This window comes from Hypanus sabinus, chromosome 13, assembly GCF_030144855.1.
Source record: "Hypanus sabinus isolate sHypSab1 chromosome 13, sHypSab1.hap1, whole genome shotgun sequence".
NCBI classification, from domain to species: domain Eukaryota; kingdom Metazoa; phylum Chordata; class Chondrichthyes; order Myliobatiformes; family Dasyatidae; genus Hypanus; species Hypanus sabinus.
In genome coordinates, this window is record NC_082718.1 from 20775242 (window position 1) to 20795598 (window position 20357).

The window sequence follows — 20357 nt, forward strand, 5'->3', positions numbered from 1 at the left end:
GGACGTAGAAAATCTACAGCACATTGCAGTCCCTTCAGTCCACAATGTTGTGCCGACCATGTAACCTACTCTCGACGCTGCCTAGAGTTTCCCTACCGCATAGCCCTCTATTTTTCTAAGCTCCGTGTACCCATCTGAGAGTCTCTTGAAATACCCTATTGTATCCGCCTCTTACCACTGTCGCTGGCAGAGCATTCCACGCACCAACCTCAGTACATACTTCCAAACAGCTTAAAACTATGCCTGCTCGTGTTAGCCACTTCAGTGCTGGCTCTTCACACGATCAATTCTCTTGTTATTTACGTATTTTGTATTTGTACAGATTGTTTTCTTTTGTACATTGGTTGTTTGTCAGTCTCTGGGTAGTTTTTCATTAATTCTATTGTATTTCTTTTTCCATTGTGAATGCTTGCAAGAAAATGAATCTCAGGGTTGTATTTGATGTTGGATATGTATTTTGATAATAAATTTAGTTTGTGCTTTGATCAACACTCTTTCTGATCTTGCTGAGTGATATGAGGCCGTGGGGCTGGCATTGCTGTCACCACATTTGATACTTGGAATTAGATTAAGTTACTAATTGCCATCTCCAAGCCCTGTTTCAGCTTTGGGTGCCGTGGTTTTTCAGGAACAGAGTTTTTGCAGTAACATTCATTGGTGTTTTGTGGATTAATGAGATTTTGCCTTTGTAGAGGTAATTGTGAAGTTTTGTACGGTATTGGTCAGACTGCACTTGGAGTATTGTGATCAGTTATGGGCCCGTTATCTACGATAGGATGTGCTGGCATTGGAGAGGGTCCACAGAAGGTTTATTAGAATGATCCCGGAAACAAAAGGGTTAATGTATGAGGGGCATTTGATAGCTCTGGGCCTGTACTCAATATGAGTTTAGAAGAATGAGGGTGAAGTTGCCATTACTAGGGAGCAGGTTCTTAGGAAACTGAAAGGATTGAAGGTAGATAAGTCACCTGGACCAGATGGTGTACACCCCAGGTTCTTAAAGATGTGGCTGAAGAGATTGTGGAAGCATCAGTAGTGATCTTTCGGGCATGGTTCTGAAGGAATGGAAAATTGAAAATGTCACTGAACTCTTCAAGAAGAGAGAGAGGCAGAAGAAAGGAATTTATAGTCTAGTTAGTTTGAACTCAGTGGTTTGGAAGATGTTGGAGTTGGTTGTTAAGGATGAGCTCTGTGTGTACTTGGAGGCACATAATATAATCAGGGAAAATCTTGCCTGATAAATTTGTTGGAATTCTTCAAAGAATTAACAAGCAGGATAGACAAAGGAGAATCGGTTGATGTTGTGTACTGTACTTGAATTTTCAGAAGACCTTTGACAAGGTGTCGCACATAAGGCTGCTTAACAAGTTATGCCCATGGCATTACAGGAAAGATACTGGCATGGATAGAGCATTGGCTAATTGGCTGGAGGCAAAGAGTGGAAATAAAGGGAGCCTTTTCTAGTTGACCTCCAATGAATAGTGTTCAATAGGGATCTGTGTTGGGACCACTTCTTTTTATGTTACATGCCAATGACTTGGATTACGGAATTGATGGCTTTGTGGCCAAGTTGGCGGATGATGCGAAGATAGACAGAGGCAGGTAGTTTTGAGGAAGTAGAGAGGCTATAGAAGGATTTAGATTAGGAGAATTGGCAAAAAAGTAGCAGATGCAAGAGTGTGAGGAAGTGTATGGTCATGCACTTTGGAGGAAGAAATAAAAGAGTAGACTAGAACTGGAGAGAAAATACAAAAATCTGAGATACAAAAGGACTTGGGAGTCCTTGTGCAGGATTCCCTAAGGGTTCATTTGCAGTTTGAGTCTGCAGCGAGGAAGGCAGATGTGATGTTAGCATTCATTTCAATAGGACTAGAATGTAATGTTTATAGAGCACTGGTGAGGCCTTATTTGGAATATTGGGAGCAGTTTTGGGCCCTCTATCTAAGAAAGGGTGTGTTAACATTGGAGAGGGTTCAATGGAGGATCATGAAAATGATTCTGGGATTGAAAAGCTTGTCATATGAGTAGGGTTGAATGGCTCTGGGCCTCTAGTAGAATGAACGGTGACCTCATTGAAACCTATCAAATGTTGAAAGGCCTCAATAGAGTGGATGTGGAGAGGATGTTTCCTGTGGTGGGGAGTGTAAGACTAGACAACACAGCCTCAGTATAGAGGGGACATCCTTTCAGAACAGAGATGAGGAATTTCTTTAGCCAGGGAGTGGTGAATCTGTGGAATTCATTGCCACAGGCAGCTGTGGAGGCTAAGTCATTTAGTATATTTAAGGCAGAGTTTGATGGATTCTTGATGAGTCAGGGCATGAAACAATATGGGGAGAAGGTAAGAGATTGGGGCTGAGAGGGAAACTGGGTCAGGCATGATGAAATGGCAGAGCAGCCTCTGGGCCAAATGGTCCAATCCTGCTCCTATGTCTTATGGTTTAATATCATTGAAACTTATTAACAATATTAAAAGGCCAAGATAGAGTGGACATGGAGAAGATGTTTCCTATATTAGGGGAGTATAGGACTAGAGCGTACAGCTTCAAAATAGAGGAACATCCATTTCAAACAGATGACGAGGAATTTCTTTAGGCGGTGGGTGGTGAATCTGTGAAATCCATTGCTGCAGATGGTTGTGGAGGTCAAGTCCTTGGGTGTATTTAAAGCGTACGTGGATTGATAGATTCTTGATTAATAAAATCATCAGAGGTTACAGGGAGAAGGCAGGAGAAAGGGATTGAGAAGGATAATAAATCAGCCATGATGGAATTGCAGAGCACACTCAATAGGCCAAATTCTGCCTCATGTCTTGTGGTCTTATGATTCCCATTGTTTTCTGTGAGGAGTTTGTATGTTCTCCCCGTGGCCGCGACTGTTCTTCGCCCGTTCCAAGGTATATTCCGTTTAGGTTTATTAAGCTGTGGGCATGCTAATGTTAATGCCAGAAGTGTGCTGATGCTTGCGTGCTGGCCCCAGCACAATCCTCACTGTTTGGCTTCATGCAAACGACACATTTCACTGTATGTTTCAGTGTGCATGTGACAAATAAAGCTAATCTTTATCAAAGAATCTTAAAACCTTCAGTCAAGCTCCCAAACTTGTCAACCTTGTTCTGAACAATGCTTTTCCTTCAATATTGATTCCCTCTGTTGCATGTGGTTTGTATTTTCAGGCAATTTCCTGCCACTTTGCCAGTGCGGATTGCAATTACATTGATGTAAAGGGTACCAGCCAGGAAAATATCGAGGAAGAGGTTCTTGAAATAGGAAAGAAGAAGTACGACATTGACAAAGATGTGTCTTTGGCGGTAGGTGTTTAAAATCTAAATCGTTAAGGTTGCATACGGCCTTGTAATCCAATTGAGTTGTTGGGAATAGTTTAGTGTGCAGTTGAGGTGGTAACTGGGTAACATTGGGACTTGGTAGCTGTAAGAACGCTGTGCCCACAACCCTTCTCAATGCCAGCAAAGCAAACTGCTGCCGTTCTCCTCACACAGGATATTAATCCACAACAAGCCAATGAACACAGAATCTTGAGACGCCGTCGGGAAACAAGATCAACCAAACCTCAATTTGTTTTAGACTATAAGACACAGAGGCAGAATTAGGCCATTCAGCCCTGCCATTGTATTATGGCTGATTTATTAATCCCCTCAACCCATTCTCCTGGCTCTTCTCATAACCCTTGCCACCCTATTATACTCCACTTTAAATATGCACAGTGACTCGTCCTCCACAGATGACCGTGACAGTGATTTTGACATGCTCACACTTGTTAAGAACATAGGACATTACAGCACAGGACAGGCCCTTCAGCCCACGATGTGCTGACCTACTCCACAGTCAGTCTATCTCTTCCTTCCCACCCAGCCTATAACTCCCCCCCCCCTTTTTTTGCATCCATCTGCCTATTTAAGAGTCTCTTAAATGCCCCTAGTATATGTAGTTCTACCACCTCTCCTGGCAGGGCATTCCACACGCTCACCACTGTCTTAAAACACACACACAACCTCTGACATCTAATCAAAACATTCCTCCACTGTCCTTAATTAGATGTCCTGGTATTGCCCATTAACACCCTGGTGAAGAGGAATTGGCTCTTCATTCTGTCTCTGCCTCTCATAATCACCTCTATTATGTCACCTCTCATCCAAAAAGAAAGGCCCTGGCCATAAGATGCCCTCTGTTGGTTGATGTTGTGTATACGCAAGCCAGGATAGTACGACGTGGAGAGCAAGCTGTTGCCAAGGCAGCAGGCTCCCACACTTCACGCAGTTGCTGACTCCAAAGGGACGGCAGAGACCGACACGGTTTGTCACCAGCGGCGCCGCAGGAGTTGCCAGTCAGTGTTAAACTCAACGTGTGTCTGTCTCAGGGACTCCAGCTCTGGATTTTACTTTAAGCAATGTTTACTCTGAAAGTCTTTCCCGTACGCGGGTTTAGCCACAATGCGGTGGAGGTTTGAGATCAGAGCTTTCCTTCCCCTAGGTGAGCTGCCAACCACGGCTGATGAGCCTCATCTGCACAGTGACTGGTTTTAAGGAGCTAGTAACCCACCTTTACCCCTTCGCCTGTCAAACGTGTCCTCCCATCTAGGTAAATCTCCTCTGCGCCCTCTCTAAAGCTTCCACATCCTTCCTGTAGTGATGCAATCACAACTGAACACAATGCGGTCTATCCAGAGTTTTACAGAGCTGCAACATTTCCTGCTTAGATGGGAGTCCTGATCAGCATGGGTTAGATGGGCAGAAGGACCTGCTTCCTTGCTCTATGATGCTGTTTGATCGTCTGTTTGCTCTATCAGCCCTGTGTATTTTTTTTCTGCATAATATTATTCACATTAATGTACGCAGATCAGGATCGGTAGTGTGCCTGACTCTTGGATAGTCGAATAAAGCTCCTGCAGTGCTGACAGATCAGTGCACCTCATGACCCAGTGAAGCCACCCAGAAAGCAAACTCGCGGCCTGTGCACTCCTTCCGATTCAGATTCATTTATCACGTGTACGCGCATCGTAACATACATACAGACGTCATTTGCATTAATAACCAACACAACCTAAGGGCGTGCGATTGTGGTCCTGCATTCTGCCCACCGTGTTCAACTGACCAATACAACAGCAGAATAGGTGCACCACACACATGCACACACGCACGCATGCACACCACCCCCAAGGACAGGCTACCTCTGATCTCCAGACCTCCAGCTCGGTTTACTACAAAAAAACTAGTACTGTTTGGGTGGGTGTTTTTTTGTGGTTCGAGGCTATGTCAGGGCTGCACAGGAGATGAAAAGCCACTGTAAAATTTCCAGACCCAGTGAAGACGAGAAATTAGGCTCGACGACTCTTTTCCTGGCGCTCCAGAAGTTTGAAGAAGTTATGCAGTGCACACAGCCTCTGGAAGAGTGAAGATGTTTGACCTTGTTGGATTAGGGTGTAGAATTGTTATTCTTCCTGTGGTTTAGTCTTTTTAAGGTTGTATGTTTATATAATCACCCCTATGTTTGGAATTGTTCAGTGAATTTTCCAGTAATTACGGTACAGTTGCTTCTGTAATTTTTCTAGAAAAAGTTCTTAATTTTCAGTGGCAGGTGTCACACCATGTGAATCTGGCTATTTTAAAGGCTAGCTGTTATCACTGGAATTTTTTTAATCTCGTCCAAGTATGAGAGTAGACAACTGCTTTCTCCTTTGTCTCTTCTTTGTACTCTCAGCTCCTCCTTCTTGTTTACTTTCCACTCTTGTAACACTTAATAAGATGATCATAGGCAACAAGCTTTAAGCCTCATTCGTGGCTTGTGAAGAACTTTAGGATCCAACAGCCTGATTGCACGGTAACCGATTCCGCAAACCAATGTCTCTTTTAAAGCATAGCCGTGAAGAAATTGCATTCATAACCATTTCAATGTACCGAATTTTCCTGCATTTGGACCAGAACAGAGGCAATGCTAACACTTTCCCTATTTTCTTTCCAGGACATCTGGTGTTTCAAATCTCGTCTCGTACAAGGAGAGAGAACCAATTTGTGAAATCGTCCTGACCTGAGTGACCACTAGAGGACGCTGTGCTTGTGCTCCACGCCCCGTGATGGTTTAATTACTTTTCTGCTGCAAATGATCATGTTCAATCCACTTTTAGTATACTCTGCATGTTTAAGAAACGTCTTCAAGAGTTAATGCCTATAATTGTAGAGTAACACACACAAAATGCTGGAGGAACTCAGCAGGTCAGACAGCATCTGTGGAAATGAATAAATACTCGACATTTCAAGCTGAGACCCTTCTTGAGGATAAAGTCTTGGCCCATTCCTTTCCATAGATGCTGTCTGTCCGTAAGCATTTTGTGTGTATTACTCCAGATTTACAGTATTTTCAGGATGCTGTGTCAATATTTGTAGCATCAGTTACAATCCAGCGGTACAGTATAACTCCAGTAATCCAGCAGGGTTGGGACAATGGTGACAGACTGACCATTTTCTCAACTATCTGATGTCATTAACACCCCAGCATACTTTCAGTTCATCTTTAAGATTTGCATTGAATTATAAATATTCGCGAGTGGAGGCCCGATGTCTGTGAACCAGCCGTTCGTGCTGGGGTCAGTAGATTGGCATTCTGTCCTGAGGTTGGAGGCCTGACTCTCTGTGTGTGAGTGGATGGTGTAAGGATGGGAGAAAGGAAAGAAGCTTTTTTTTTCCTGTCATTGATTAAAGATTAGCTTTTATTTGTCACTTGTACATCGAAACAGTGAAATGGGCTGTTTGTGCCAAATCAGATCAGCGAGGTTTGTGCCTGGAGGTGTCACCATGATTGTGACGCCAACATAGCATGCCCACAGCCTAATCTGCCTGTCTTTGGAATGTGGGAAGGAACCCACACAGTCGCAGGGAGAACGTACAGACAGCGGTGTGAATTTGACACCAATTAGTGATTGTTGTAAAGTGATTCCACTAAGCACGACACTACGCTCCCTTTGTTTCACTGCCGTCACTGTGTGTCTTGTTCTGTTGAACGTTGTGGGCAGGCTGTGTTGGCACCGGAACACAGCACGTCCTCAGGTTGTGTTTGTTATTAGCGCAAAGGATGCATTTCGATGTACGCACGATAAATGAGTCTGAAGTTTCCAGCAAACTGAATTTAAAGGGAGCACAGCCAATGTGGTCCTGTGTTGAAACGAGTGCAGGAACCAGGGCCCCAGTAACCATTTGCTGAACCAGCCGTATTCGATCCACGGTCACATAGCGGATTATCGGAGTTCGACTGCACTTGGTTGGACGTTCTTTAAGTTGGCTTTAGTGCAGCCGATTGCACAGTACCACCAATTTTAATTGCACTTGTGTCGATAGATTTTAATCCTTAATTATATTGTGCTTTACATTTTCCGTTCCATATTAATTTAATAGTGTTCAGTTTAGAATTGCTTGAAATGGTTCTTGCAGTCTTCTGCTGAATGATCATATATAAATGCCTTTGAATCAACGACATTGGTCAGTTTGTTTGTCAGCCCTGCTCTCGTGTCTTCACCGCAGTCTGTGGACCTGTGACGTATTGGTCAGGTTGACCACACAGTCACCTCGTCCAACTTGATCACGGTAGGACCGCTCACCCTCTCCATGATGACCTCAGCTCGGAATAGAAAGGTTACATCTTCACATCATACCGTACAGGCTAGAATACAGTCTTGGCCGATGCTCCCATTGAGTGCTTGAGGCTGTCCGTAAGCTGTGATTTCAGGCTGTTCTCAGCTTCCATCCTTAATAATCGATGCCACCTTCCTTAGCAAAAACACACCTGTGGTCTTCTCCCTACTCCCCCAACACTTAATTATCAAACATCTGCCAGCTGCAACCTTATGCTTTCTGATTCCGATTCAGTTACTTATCGCAGGTGCAGTACGTCGAAACAGTGAAATGAGGCATTTGTGTTAACAACCAAACATAACCTAAGGATGTGCTGGGGGCAGCTCACAAAGTGTCGCCACATGTCAGATCCAGAATGCAAAATGTTCAGTACGACAGAACGGCAATGGAAACATCCCCCTTTCATCCCTCCCTCCCACCCACTCACACAGACAGGCCTCCAACCCTAGGACAGGCTGCCTCCAGTAGACTCTCAAACTCACAGACATCAGGCCTCTGACTTGCCCCCTGGGCTCTCAGATTCACGGCTTCTGCCATTGTGTCTTATGGACTTCGGGCAACTTTTGGCTTCAACCTTTGGCATCAACTTGCTGATGGTGGGACTCCGAACTCCCGGCCTCAGGCTCCAGACAGTGGAGGTTTAATATCCAGCCAGTCTGCCGGACTCTGCTGTCGTCATTTTGTGCAACATTTTGTTCTCTGAGGTGGGACATGAAGAAACCAAGACTATTTTGAGGAAGAATTTGGAATGAGCTGCCAGAATTGGTGGTTGAGCTGGGCACATCAGGAACATTTAAAATCCATCAGGATAAGTACATGGACAGGAGAGGTTTAGACGGTTATGGGCTGAAAACAGGCAGGTGGGACTAGCTCGCTGGACAACATGGATGAGCCGAAGGGCTTGTTTTCCTGATGTATGACCTTCAAAAGCAGGGAAATCACTTCTGGAACCTTGTTCTGTCAGCAGTTCAGCACTGGAACAAAATGCTGCCATTCAGCCTCATTAGTCAGTTCTGTGCCTTGAAATGCCCAGGCCTTTGAATATACAGTCGTTGCGGTTTCTGCCCCAAATCTCATGTCAGTCAAAGTTATAGTAACTCATGTTTCTTCACCCCAGCCCTGATCTTTCCTCACAGTACTGTTATCTTTATTTCACTCATTTCATCCTTCTCCTGGTTCTACACACACACACACACACACACACACACACACACACACACACACACACACACACACACACACACACACACACACACACACACACACACAGATATGCCACCTTCCTCTTCTCCCACCCCTTCGGGGTCTAGTCACCTGCCATGCCCCTTTACCCTAATGGTGCCCATTCCGACTTCCTTTGTTCATCAGAGTGAGGCACGGGTAGCCCTTTGTGTTCCTGCTCATCTCCCTCCAGCAGCTGACTCCAACCTTCACCTCCCCACCCCCACCACATGCACTTCAACTGCCTCTCAAAGTATTTTTTCACTTCTGTCTTCCTCCGTCACTCGCCTGCAACTTCATCTCCCTCTCCCCTGACATCACCTTCCACCGCTCCACAGTCCACCAATCACCTCTTGCTCCTGTCTCACCGCTCCACAGTCCACCAATCACCTCTGGCTCCTGTCTCACCGCTCCACAGTCCACCAATCACCTCTGGCTCCTGTCTCACCGCTCCACAGTCCACCAATCACCTCTGGCTCCTGTCTCACCGCTCCACAGTCCACCAATCACCTCTGGCTCCTGTCTCACCGCTCCACAGTCCACCAATCACCTCTGGCTCCTGTCTCACCGCTCCACAGTCCACCAATCACCTCTGGCTCCTGTCTCACCACTCCACAGTCCACCAATCACCTCTTGCTCCTGTCTCACCGCTCCACAGTCCACCAATCACCTCTTGCTCCTGTCTCACCGCTCCACAGTCCACCAATCACCTCTGGCTCCTGTCTCACCACTCCACAGTCCACCAATCACCTCTGGCTCCTGTCTCACCGCTCCACAGTCCACCAATCACCTCTGGCTCCTGTCTCACCGCTCCACAGTCCACCAATCACCTCTGGCTCCTGTCTCACCGCTCCACAGTCCACCAATCACCTCTGGCTCCTGTCTCACCGCTCCACAGTCCACCAATCACCTCTGGCTCCTGTCTCACCGCTCCACAGTCCACTGAGGAAGTGCTGCACTGTTCTTAAGATTTCTTTGTAGGAATGAGGCAGCAACCCTAGGCCACATCAGCCTGAAGGTATAGACTATACTCTTGGATTCTTTTGAAATGTAGATGGGAATTATTCCCGATATCCTGCACAATCACTGCTTGTCCGTCATATCATAAGACATAGGGGCAGAATTAGACCATTCAGCCCATCGAGTCTGTTCCGCCATTCCATTATGGATGATTTATTATCCCTCTCAACCCCATTCCTCTGCCTTCTCCCTGTAACCTTTGACACCCTGACTATTCAAGGACCTGTCAACCTCTGCTTTAAATATATCTGACTTGGCCTCCACAGCCATATGTGGCAATTAATTCCATAGAATTATTACCCTCTGGTAAAAGAAATTCCTCCTCATCTCTGTTCTAAAGAGCCAGCTGGTGGCGTAGTGGCATCAGTGCCGGACTTTGGAGCAAAGGCTCCCGAGTTCGAATCCAGCAGCTCCCTTCCACGCTTTCCATCCGTGTTCTGGGTTGAACGTTGAGCTGGCAACTTGGCCTCGTAAAAACAAGAAAGCCTGTTTTAAAAAAAACTCCATCGCGACGGTGTCCTGATACTCCACTCGGAGTTAAGGGCCTTCCTTTTCTTCTTCTTCTCCTTCCGCTTCTCCTTCTATTCTGAGGTTGTCACTATAGACTCTCTCTGTATAGGAAACACCCCTCCACATCTATCCATGCCTTTCTAAATTCAATAAGTTTCAACAAGATCCACCCTCATTCTTCCAAACACCAGTAAGTACAGGGCCAAAGCCGTCAAACATGTGTTAACCCTTTTATTTCCGAGATCATTCTCATGAACCTCCTCTGGACCCCTTCCAATGCCAGCAAATCCTTCCAGTAAGATGGTGGCACGCCTGGACGCAGTGGACTCTACAGAGCCAAAGGTGTTACTGACATTTCAAGATCGCAAAGCCCAGCTGAACGCTAGGAATGTAAAGTACTGCAGGTGTATCCCATCCGCAAGCTGCTCGTCGGCAGAGATATTGGAGTCGGTGCACAAAGGCTGTGTGCAGTCTTAACAGCGGGTGATCAACCCTAGCTGCTTTTCTTGTGATCACAAGACCCTGGTGGACATAGTTAATCTGAAATGCTGCAGGTCCAATTCACTGGGTTATGGACAGAAGGCGGGGAGGCTGAATGGCCTTGATGTGGCCTTTTTGCAGTCACTCGAGGAGGTGTTGGAGTCGGGCGCTCCACAGGAGTGCCGAGGGCTAGGTCTCTGCTGGAGTTGGTGCTGCCCCCCAGTGTTCACTCGGTAGAAGGCATTGTATTGTGTTCAACTACATACTGCTGCTTCATGGACTCTGGGGCTTGGGCTATCAGTATGTGTGATTGTATTTTACTGTCATTTTATATCTGCTCTATGTGCCTTGTGCTATGTGTGACTGTTAGTACTGTTTTTTGCACCTTGGCCCTGCAGGAACTCTGTTTTGTTTCAAGTCAAGTCACTTTTATTGTCATTTCAACCATAACTGCTGGTACAGTACACAGTAAAAACGAAACAACATTCCTCCAGGACCCTGGTGCTATGTGAAACAACACAAAACTACACTGGACTACCTGAAACAATACAAAACTAAACTAGACTACATGAAACACAAAACTACACCAGACTACGTGAAACGACACAAAACTACATTAGTCTACGTGAAACACCACAAAACTACACTAGACTACGTGAAACGACACTAAACTACACTAGACTACGTGAAACGACACAAAACTAAACCAGACTACATGAAACAACACAAAACTACACTGGACTACCTGAAACGACACAAAACTACACTAGACTATGTAAAACAACACAAAACTACACTAGACTACCTAAAACAGCACAAAACTACACTAGACTACGTGAAACAATACAAAACTACACTAGACTACGTGAAACAACACAAAACTACACTAGACTATGTAAAACAACACAAAACTACACTAGACTACCTAAAACAACACAAAACTACACTAGACTACGTGAAACAATACAAAACTACACTAGACTACGTGAAACAACACAAAACTACACTGGACTACCTGAAACGACACAAAACTACACTAGACTACGTGAAACGACACAAAACTAAACCAGACTACGTGAAACAACACAAAACTACACTAGACTACGTGAAACAACACAAAACTACACTAGACTACCTAAAACAACACAAAACTACACTAGACTTCATGAAACGACACAAAACTACACTAGACTTCATGAAACGACACAAAACTACACTAGACTTCATGAAACGACACAAAACTACACTAGACTTCATGAAACGACACAAAACTACACTAGACTTCATGAAACGACACAAAACTACACTAGTCTACGTGAAACAACACAAAACTACACTGGACTACCTGAAACGACACAAAATTACACTAGACTACGTGAAACGACACAAAACTAAACCAGACTACGTGAAACAACACAAAACTACACTGGACTGCCTGAAACGACACAAAACTACACTGGACTACCTGAAACGACACAAAACTAAACTAGACTACATGAAACACAAAACTACACCAAACTACGTGAAACGACACAAAACTACATTAGTCTACGTGAAACACCACAAAACTACACTAGACTACGTGAAACGACACTAAACTACACTAGACTACGTGAAACGACACAAAACTAAACCAGACTACATGAAACGACACAAAACTACACTGGACTACCTGAAACGACACAAAACTACACTAGACTATGTAAAACAACACAAAACTACACTAGACTACCTAAAACAGCACAAAACTACACTAGACTACGTGAAACAATACAAAACTACACTAGACTACGTGAAACAACACAAAACTACACTGGACTACCTGAAACAACACAAAACTACACTAGACTTCAGACCTACACAGGACTACATAAAGTACACAAAACAGTGCAAGATAGTACAATAATTAATAAACAAGTCAATAGGCACAGTAAAGGGAAAATTACAATATAATAATAAATGATGTAAATATTTGGCTGTATTCATGAATGTTTGAATGACAGATAAGAGGCCCAAAGCTGCTCACTATATCCGATGATGACAAGAGTCCTATCCGGAAGAGTCTTTCAAGTGAAAAAGCAGTTGAACTGAAACAGTTCCGTTCTCTCGACCTTGGAAGTCCAGGTCCAGTGACACAAGTAGTCGATACAAACTGCAGACTTCCTTGGTTGCAGTGGCGGACAGTGATTTCTTCTGTTACTTGTCGTGCCCTTCACTCTCCACAAGGAGTTGCCAAACAGCCTTCCTGGCTGTTGCATCTTGCAGTTGGTCTCCTCTTCCCAGTCCATTAGAGCTATGGAGAGGAATGAACACTGCACATTTTGGGCCGAAGAAGGGTCCCAGCTCAAATGGTCAACTGTTCAATCCTCTCCCCAGAAACTGGCTGACCTGCTGAGCTCCTCCAGCACTTTGTGTGAGTTACTAGAGCAAACTTATCGTTTACTGGGCGTCTGTTGCACACAAGATGGCTGTCTTGCTACAGCAGTAACCATAATACAGGAATACTTCATAAGTTGAAAAATAAAACGTGGGGCCATTCTCAAAGGGTTCTGAGAGCAGCAGCAATAATACGTCTTCCTTTATAATTTACTCTCTGCTGGAGCTGTGATTAAGAGGAACAGCAGGATATAGATTGTTATTCAAGTCATCCCTATAAATCATTATAATATTTGTCATTTCTTGCTGCGTAGATCAGAAGTTCGTGATTTGCTTTTATTTCCATGTGTACAGCTTAGTGAGTCATGGACTGATGGAACACGGCAGCAGAGATATAGGCCCTTCGGCCATCTACTCCGTGCTGAGCCTAGTCCTGTCGACCTGCACTTGGACCATCGCCCTCCAAATTTCTCTTAAATGTTGAAATCGAACCCGCACCCACCACGGTTTCACTCTGGGAAAAGTTCAGCATTGTCACAAGGCTTTAGCTCTGCCCAACGAGAGGATGAGGTCATGTTCCTCAGAGTTTCACAGCATAGAAACAGGCCCTTTGGCCCAAAGTATCTATACTGACCCAATTTGCACCAATCCCAAATTGCCTGCATTGATTGCATCTCGCTCTCTGCCCTGAGCAGATGACTCTGTGGAAAGGGAAACATGTTAATACTTCAGGGTCAAAGACCCTTCATTAGAAAGGGGAGAGTGGGAAATAAATTGGCCATAAATTTCAGAGAAGATGGGGAAAGGAATGCATAGGCCGGAGACAACATCCATGATGGTTGCTAAGGCTACCATTTGTAAAGGTCCTCTGGTCAATAGGTTTATGAGGGATGTCAGATGTCAGCTATACCAACAATGTAGGGTAATATCTTGCAAAATAGGCTGTGGAACGTTGCCACTTATCCTAATGGAACTCACCCAATGCCAATCACAGTGAAATGGTTGGCTCTGATATAGAGAAAGAAGGTAAGTTACCTGAAGCTGGAGAATTCAGAAGGCTGCAACACACCCAGAGAGAAGATACATAACACTGAGAAGATGAGTAGTAGAGTCCTTGGAAATGAGTCTATAGGTTGTGGAGTTAGTTCAGTGTTGAGCTGACTGAAGTTATCCATGCTGGTTCAGGAGCCTTAGGGTCGTAGGGTTTAATGTTGTCATTCTTAGGTGTTGATCTGAAGTTTACAAGTCAGTCAGTGCAGGGAGAGACCCTTTGGCCCACTGCACCTATGCAAACCCTATCTATATCAATACTACCCTGTGTTAATTCCATATCCCCCCACCATGCCCTGCTCATTCGGTGACTTGTTCAATGTTGATGCTGTTTCTGCCTCCACCACCATCTCTGGCAGCTCACTCCAGATACCAACCACCCTCGTGAGAAAAATTCACCCCTCAGAAACCTCCTCCCTCTCGCCTTAAACCCCTGCTCTCTGGTTTTTTGCACCCCTCCCCTTGGAAACAGAATTTACTCACATTAGATCCATCAATTTATTTGCCTCGGCCATCCAAGCACCTGGCTAGATGCTTTTTTTTTAATACTGAGAGAGTCTCTGCCTCCATCCCCTCTCAGGCAGTGTGTTCCATATTCCAACCCTTTCTGTCTGAAAAAATTCCCCTCAGATCCCTCCACACCTCTACCCGCTTGCCCTCTTGTTACAGACATCTCCACCAAGGGAAAAAATATTTTTGCTGTCAATCCTATCAATTCCCCCATGATGTTATATACCTCTATCAGGTCACCCCTCAGCCTCTTCTGCTCTATGGACAGCAGTCCCAACGTGACTGGTTGCATCACAGCCCGGCATTTTGAACTTGAACTCTGACTCTATAAATCTGTACAGATGTTACAGTTCCTGTCTCCAGCAGCTCGTTCAGATACCAACTACCTTTCAAAGCTCCTTTCTCTCACCTCAAACCTGTGCCATATAGTTTTAGACAACCCTCGCCATGGAAAGTAGACACCGACTACCTGAGTGTGCAATCTGTGATAATTATTAATTTGCATTAATTTAGGATGTTTCCGCATTTTTACAGGAAAGGGAAACTCGGTGTTGTGACAGACAAATTTTGGGAAAGTTAGCACGTTACACGTCAAGTCTCTCGTATGTTCTTTTGCTAACTAAGGCTACGTCCACACTAGACCGGATAAATCCATAACCGAAGCTTTTTCTCTTCGTTTTGACACTCCATCCACACTGAAACGGCATTTTCCGCTCCCCCGAAAACTGAGCTTTTCTAAAACGCCCTCCAGAGTGTGTAAACTTGAAAACACTGATTGGGCAGAGTAGTGAGGACAGGGTAACCGGGGATTTTTAAAAACGCTGTCATGATGTTGCCGGAACTGATGGTGGCAGCAGCGCAGCATTTAATTATTTAACCCCCACACAACCTAACAATTTCAGAACAGACGGCAACGAGACTGAAGCCAGAAGAGTTAGGAATGTACTCACCAAATACTTTGACCAATAACGTACTGAATAAATATGTATACTCACTTTGCCCTGTTTTCTGTCCTTGCTCGTATGAAGGTGGTTTACCTATTTATGCAAGTACTTCTCTGAGAATAGATGTGTAACAGCCTACTGTAACATTGTATGGAAATACAAGATAACACTGATGCAGACATGTTTTACACATTTAAAAAGGTGCTTTATTAATGCAACAGAGTTAGTCAGTTTTTCAATGTTCGTTGACAGCCGGGTCATACTGTCCATGAACTCCTTGTCAGTTGCTTCCATACATTCCAATATTTGTTTTTTTAGTTTTAAGTCCTCCTGCACAAGAGCCAACAGCTGTCTGCTGCTTGGCAATTTCCTTTTCAGTTTCTCTAGTCTGTAACCGGACTAACGCGCACTTTCACGGCGAGATTCGACACCAAACATTTTGCTTGTTTTCTGTAGATGTGTCCTGCACGTGCCCGGTAGGAGGAGATTCGTCCAAATACCCATTTTAATGTGGACGGAGGTATTTTCAGAAATGCTTGGTGTGGATGCCTATCATTTTTATGCGAAACGGGTGTTTTCAAAATTATCCGGTCTAGTGAGGGCGTGGCCTAAGGCTTCCAACTGGCACTACTGAATAGAGGCAATCATCGTTTTAATTTATAACTGCAAGAACGATCTCACAAAAAGAATAAAAGCAGTATTGTTGTCCATAGTTCTGGGTATTTTCAGGATGATTTTGCCTGTAAAAAGGCATTTCAAGGAATGCTTTGCTGACTGGTTCTCAATAGCCACTAGAGGATGCTGTGGGTCAGAATTTCCTGACCTCAGAGTTGTTACAGTTGTGATTAGTATTGAATTCAGAAGCTGTGTCAGTTATTCTAGGGATGTCAGAACTATGAACTTGTCCAAAATGACTCATTAAGTCTCAAAGTCAAAACCAATTTTAATGCCTTATACATACGTATATGTAGAATGATAAACTTGCTCACATCACATGCACACAGCATTGTATAAGCAGCATTCACAAGAAAAACATAAATTATATACAATTTTACAAGAAGAAAGAATGAATGAAAATGAAAGCAATTTGTTAACTTTGGATCTGCGCTCAGGAATGACAAACATTAAACTGATAAATACTGATTGCTTGAAATACAACATGGTGGTATGCATCCTGCTGTTTCATCTAAGAGCTCCAAGGATTTCTTAATTAAAAAAGGAAAATTCACTTAATTAGTTTAAGTAGCTTGGAGGTATGATGTAGGAAACAGCGCAACAAATTCAGACCAGAATCTCTCACAAACAGTAATGCAGAGTCCAGATGAAGAATGTATAATTTTGTGAATTGGTTTATGTATCGAGGTACTGTACAGTAAAAAACTTCGAGATCATCACATTAGTACTATGAGGTAGTAGAAAGGAAAACAATCACAGAATGTAGAATTAATTGTAACAGCTACAGAGAAAGTGCAGTGCAGACAATATAGGTTTCAAAGGTAGCAATTTAATATCAGAGAAATGTATACAATATACATCCTGAAATTCTTTTGCTTTGCAAACATCCACGAAAACAGAGGAGTGCCCCCAAAGAATGAATGACAGTTAAATGTTAGAACCCCAACTCCCCTGTCGTAGGGTTTGGAGGTTTGTATGCCTTAATGGCCTGGAGAGCCATATTGGTTGCAGTCAGGGCTTTATGCATTAGATCTTGGTAGGGTCACCCATGCTAAACAGGTCAAAGGGTAGAGGCCAGATGAGGAATGGTCTATCGGTACTCCAGGTTCAGGGGTTCAGCCTTGACTGATATAACAAGGAGCAACAGAGATGGAGGACCTTCATTGCTGCCCTAAACACCAGTGACATAATGGGAGCAACCCCCAACCGTTATCCCCTTTTGTTTCACTCTCAAACTCCAGCTGCTATCTCCCAGCACAACACAGCCTCCCCACTCCATCTGTCCATCATCTCCATCCTCACCTCAATCCACCTATCAACACTTGAAAGTCTGAGATAAAGTGCCCATGGAGAGGATGTTTCCAATTGCGAGAGAGTCTAGGATCAGAGGGCACAGCCTCAGAATAGGAGGACGTCCCTCTAGAACAGAAATGAGGAGGAATTTCTTTACCCAGGGCGGGTGAGTCTATGGAATTCATTGCCACAAATGGCTGTGGAGGCCAAGCCATTGGGTATTTTTAAAGTGGAGGCTGATGGAATCTTAATTAAAGATGGACTTTATTTGTCACATGTACATCAAAACATAGAGCGAAATGTGTCATTTTGGGACAATGACCAACACAGTCCGAGGATGCGCTGGGTGCATGCTATGTGCCAACATAGCAAGCCCACAACTTCCTTGTACGTGTTTGGAACGTGGGAGGAGAGTGTAGCACCATACAGTCACATGGAGAAAGTACAAACTCCATACAGACAGTGGTGGGAATTGAACCCAGGTCACCAGTGCTGGAAAGTTTTATGGTAGCTGCTACTAGGCCGTGCCACCTTTGTCAAGGTGTCAAAGGTTACAAGGAGAATGGGGTTGAGAGGGGAAATAAATCCGCCATTATCGAATACCAGATGAAACTCGATGGGCCAAATGGCGCGCTTGTTTAATGTCCTCGATGGTGTGGTGGTTTATGCCTATGATGGAGCTGTCTCAGTCTAAAACCCTCTGCAGCTCCTTCAATGTCGTTTATTTCCTAGAGTTTAAATCAGTCTTTGGGAGGTAGAAAGACCAAGGGAGTGATTTATTGAACTATAGCTACTTAGAGTTTCTAGTTTAATGATCATTCAACCGTACATAAATATAGCGAAACAAAACAGTGTTCCTCTGGGGCCAGGATGCAAACCACATTACCAACAGCAGACAGCACCTCAGGTAAAACAGTCACAAAGAGAGAAAAAATGTATAGACCCAAGTCCCTGAGTTGTCCCAGTCCAGCTTGTTGTCCCACTGACCGAACACTAGAGGGCAGCACCAACAAGGGGCCAGCTCCCAGTCCAGCATGAAATCCAGTGGCTCAGAGACAGCTTCAGCGTCTCCTTCACTGGCCACTCCAAGTCAGGTGGATCAATAACCTGTGGATCAATAATTGAGGTCTGCTCAATAACCAAGGTGACCCATCTCCCCCAATGTCAGTCTCGCCAGTGAACTGGGCTTGCGGTATTCTACATTACCAAAGTCAGGCAGGATCTTGCAATACAATAAAACGTCCAAGTCAATCACTCATAACATTTTTTTTAACCGTGCACCGTCTCAGCACAACAGTACGGAGCAATTCCAGGCAACAACACATTGGCGTTCCATAAATCCAGCCCCATCACTATTGAGCAACTCGCTGATGCAATCGTCCTGCTGTACTTGATGTGCCTAGTATCCACACGTTGTCTCTCGGATAGGCAGTCATAGATTTTACGGCAATATTGTGCATTTCTCCCTGGTGTCCTGACCAATAGTAATCACCTCCACCATTGCCTAAGGAGATGATTAGTTTTTTAATGACACTGCTCTTTATGGAAGCTTGCTGTTCAGGGTTGGTACATTTTATACCTCCTCTATATCAAGACTATTTAATTAAATATATTTGGGCACTAAGAGATTGGCTTGGGTCCCGGTCCCTAACCATCAAAGAAAAAATTATTATGTTTACCTCCTTGTTCGTTGATCCATTGCATGAGGAAGTTTCCTTGTTTCCACTTGATCACATCCTAGTTATTGTCTCAGTTAAAAAACTGAAGGATTAACCCCCCCCCCCCCCACCCTGCTCGGGGATTGTTTCCCATCCAGATTCCATGCGGGGACCACCAACCTCAAAACAGTCACCTTCCCCCAAGCCAACAAGCTGATCAACACCTCCACCCAACAGCCCACCCCCACCACTACATCCACATCACCTAGCAACACTTCACATACATACAATCAATCTATGGGTGTAACGTTATGCTTTATAGGATTACCTTGAAATTTATGTTTATTGTGCTTTTTATGCTAGATTTGGATCTGCAGTAACAATAATATTGTTTTCCTTTACACTCATGAAGCCGGTTGGTGGTGTAGTGGCATCAGCGCCGGAGTTCAGAGCGAAGGCTCCTGAGTTCGAATCCAGCTGGCTCCCTTGCACGCTTTCCATCCATGTTGGGTTGAGCGTCGAGCCAGCAACTCGACCTCGTAAAAGTGAGAAAGCCTGCCAAAAAACACCGTCACAACGGTGTCCCGATGACTCCACTCGGAGTTAAGGGCTTTCCTCTTCTTCTTACACTCATGAACTGAAGAATGACAATAAACCGTTCTTTTCTCCAATTTGGTTTCTCCTAATCTGGCACTCGGTATTGGGCGTGTATGGAGATACAGTGAAACTCCTGCATGCTGTTCACTCAGATCAGATCTACTGTAGAAGAAGGTAAAGCCTAACCACGCAGAATAAAGTGGAACAACTGCAGAGAAAGCGCAGTGCAGGTAGACAATAAAATGAAAATTCATAATAAGGTAGATCGAGAGGTCAGGAGTCTATCTTATCGTGCCAGAGGTCTGCTTGGGAGTCTGCAGCATTGATGCAATCAAACAACTTGCCCAGAGATTCGCGGTCCTCGGCTTTCCGTTGGCTCCT

General features: G+C 44.4%; 1 protein-coding gene and 1 long non-coding RNA gene across 5 annotated transcripts in view; one reads left to right on the top strand and one right to left on the bottom strand.

The window, feature by feature from the left end:
• The window catches only part of phyh (phytanoyl-CoA 2-hydroxylase), a 27523-nt gene extending 18398 nt beyond the window's left edge, over positions 1–9125 (top strand). For all 4 annotated transcript variants that reach the window (XM_059987268.1, XM_059987269.1, XM_059987270.1 and 1 more), the window contains 2 exons: positions 3176–3310; positions 5979–9125. In XM_059987268.1, coding sequence (XP_059843251.1) covers positions 3176–3310; positions 5979–6032 — 189 coding nt within the window. In that variant the 3' untranslated portion in view covers positions 6033–9125. The remainder of the gene's footprint in view (positions 1–3175; positions 3311–5978) is intronic.
• Positions 7078–17158, bottom strand: LOC132403694 (uncharacterized). Its single transcript, XR_009515322.1, has 2 exons — positions 8855–17158; positions 7078–8820 (listed from the first exon to the last, which is right to left on the bottom strand). It is a non-coding gene; the product is annotated as an uncharacterized LOC132403694 (long non-coding RNA).
• Positions 17159–20357: the final 3199 nt, after the last annotated feature.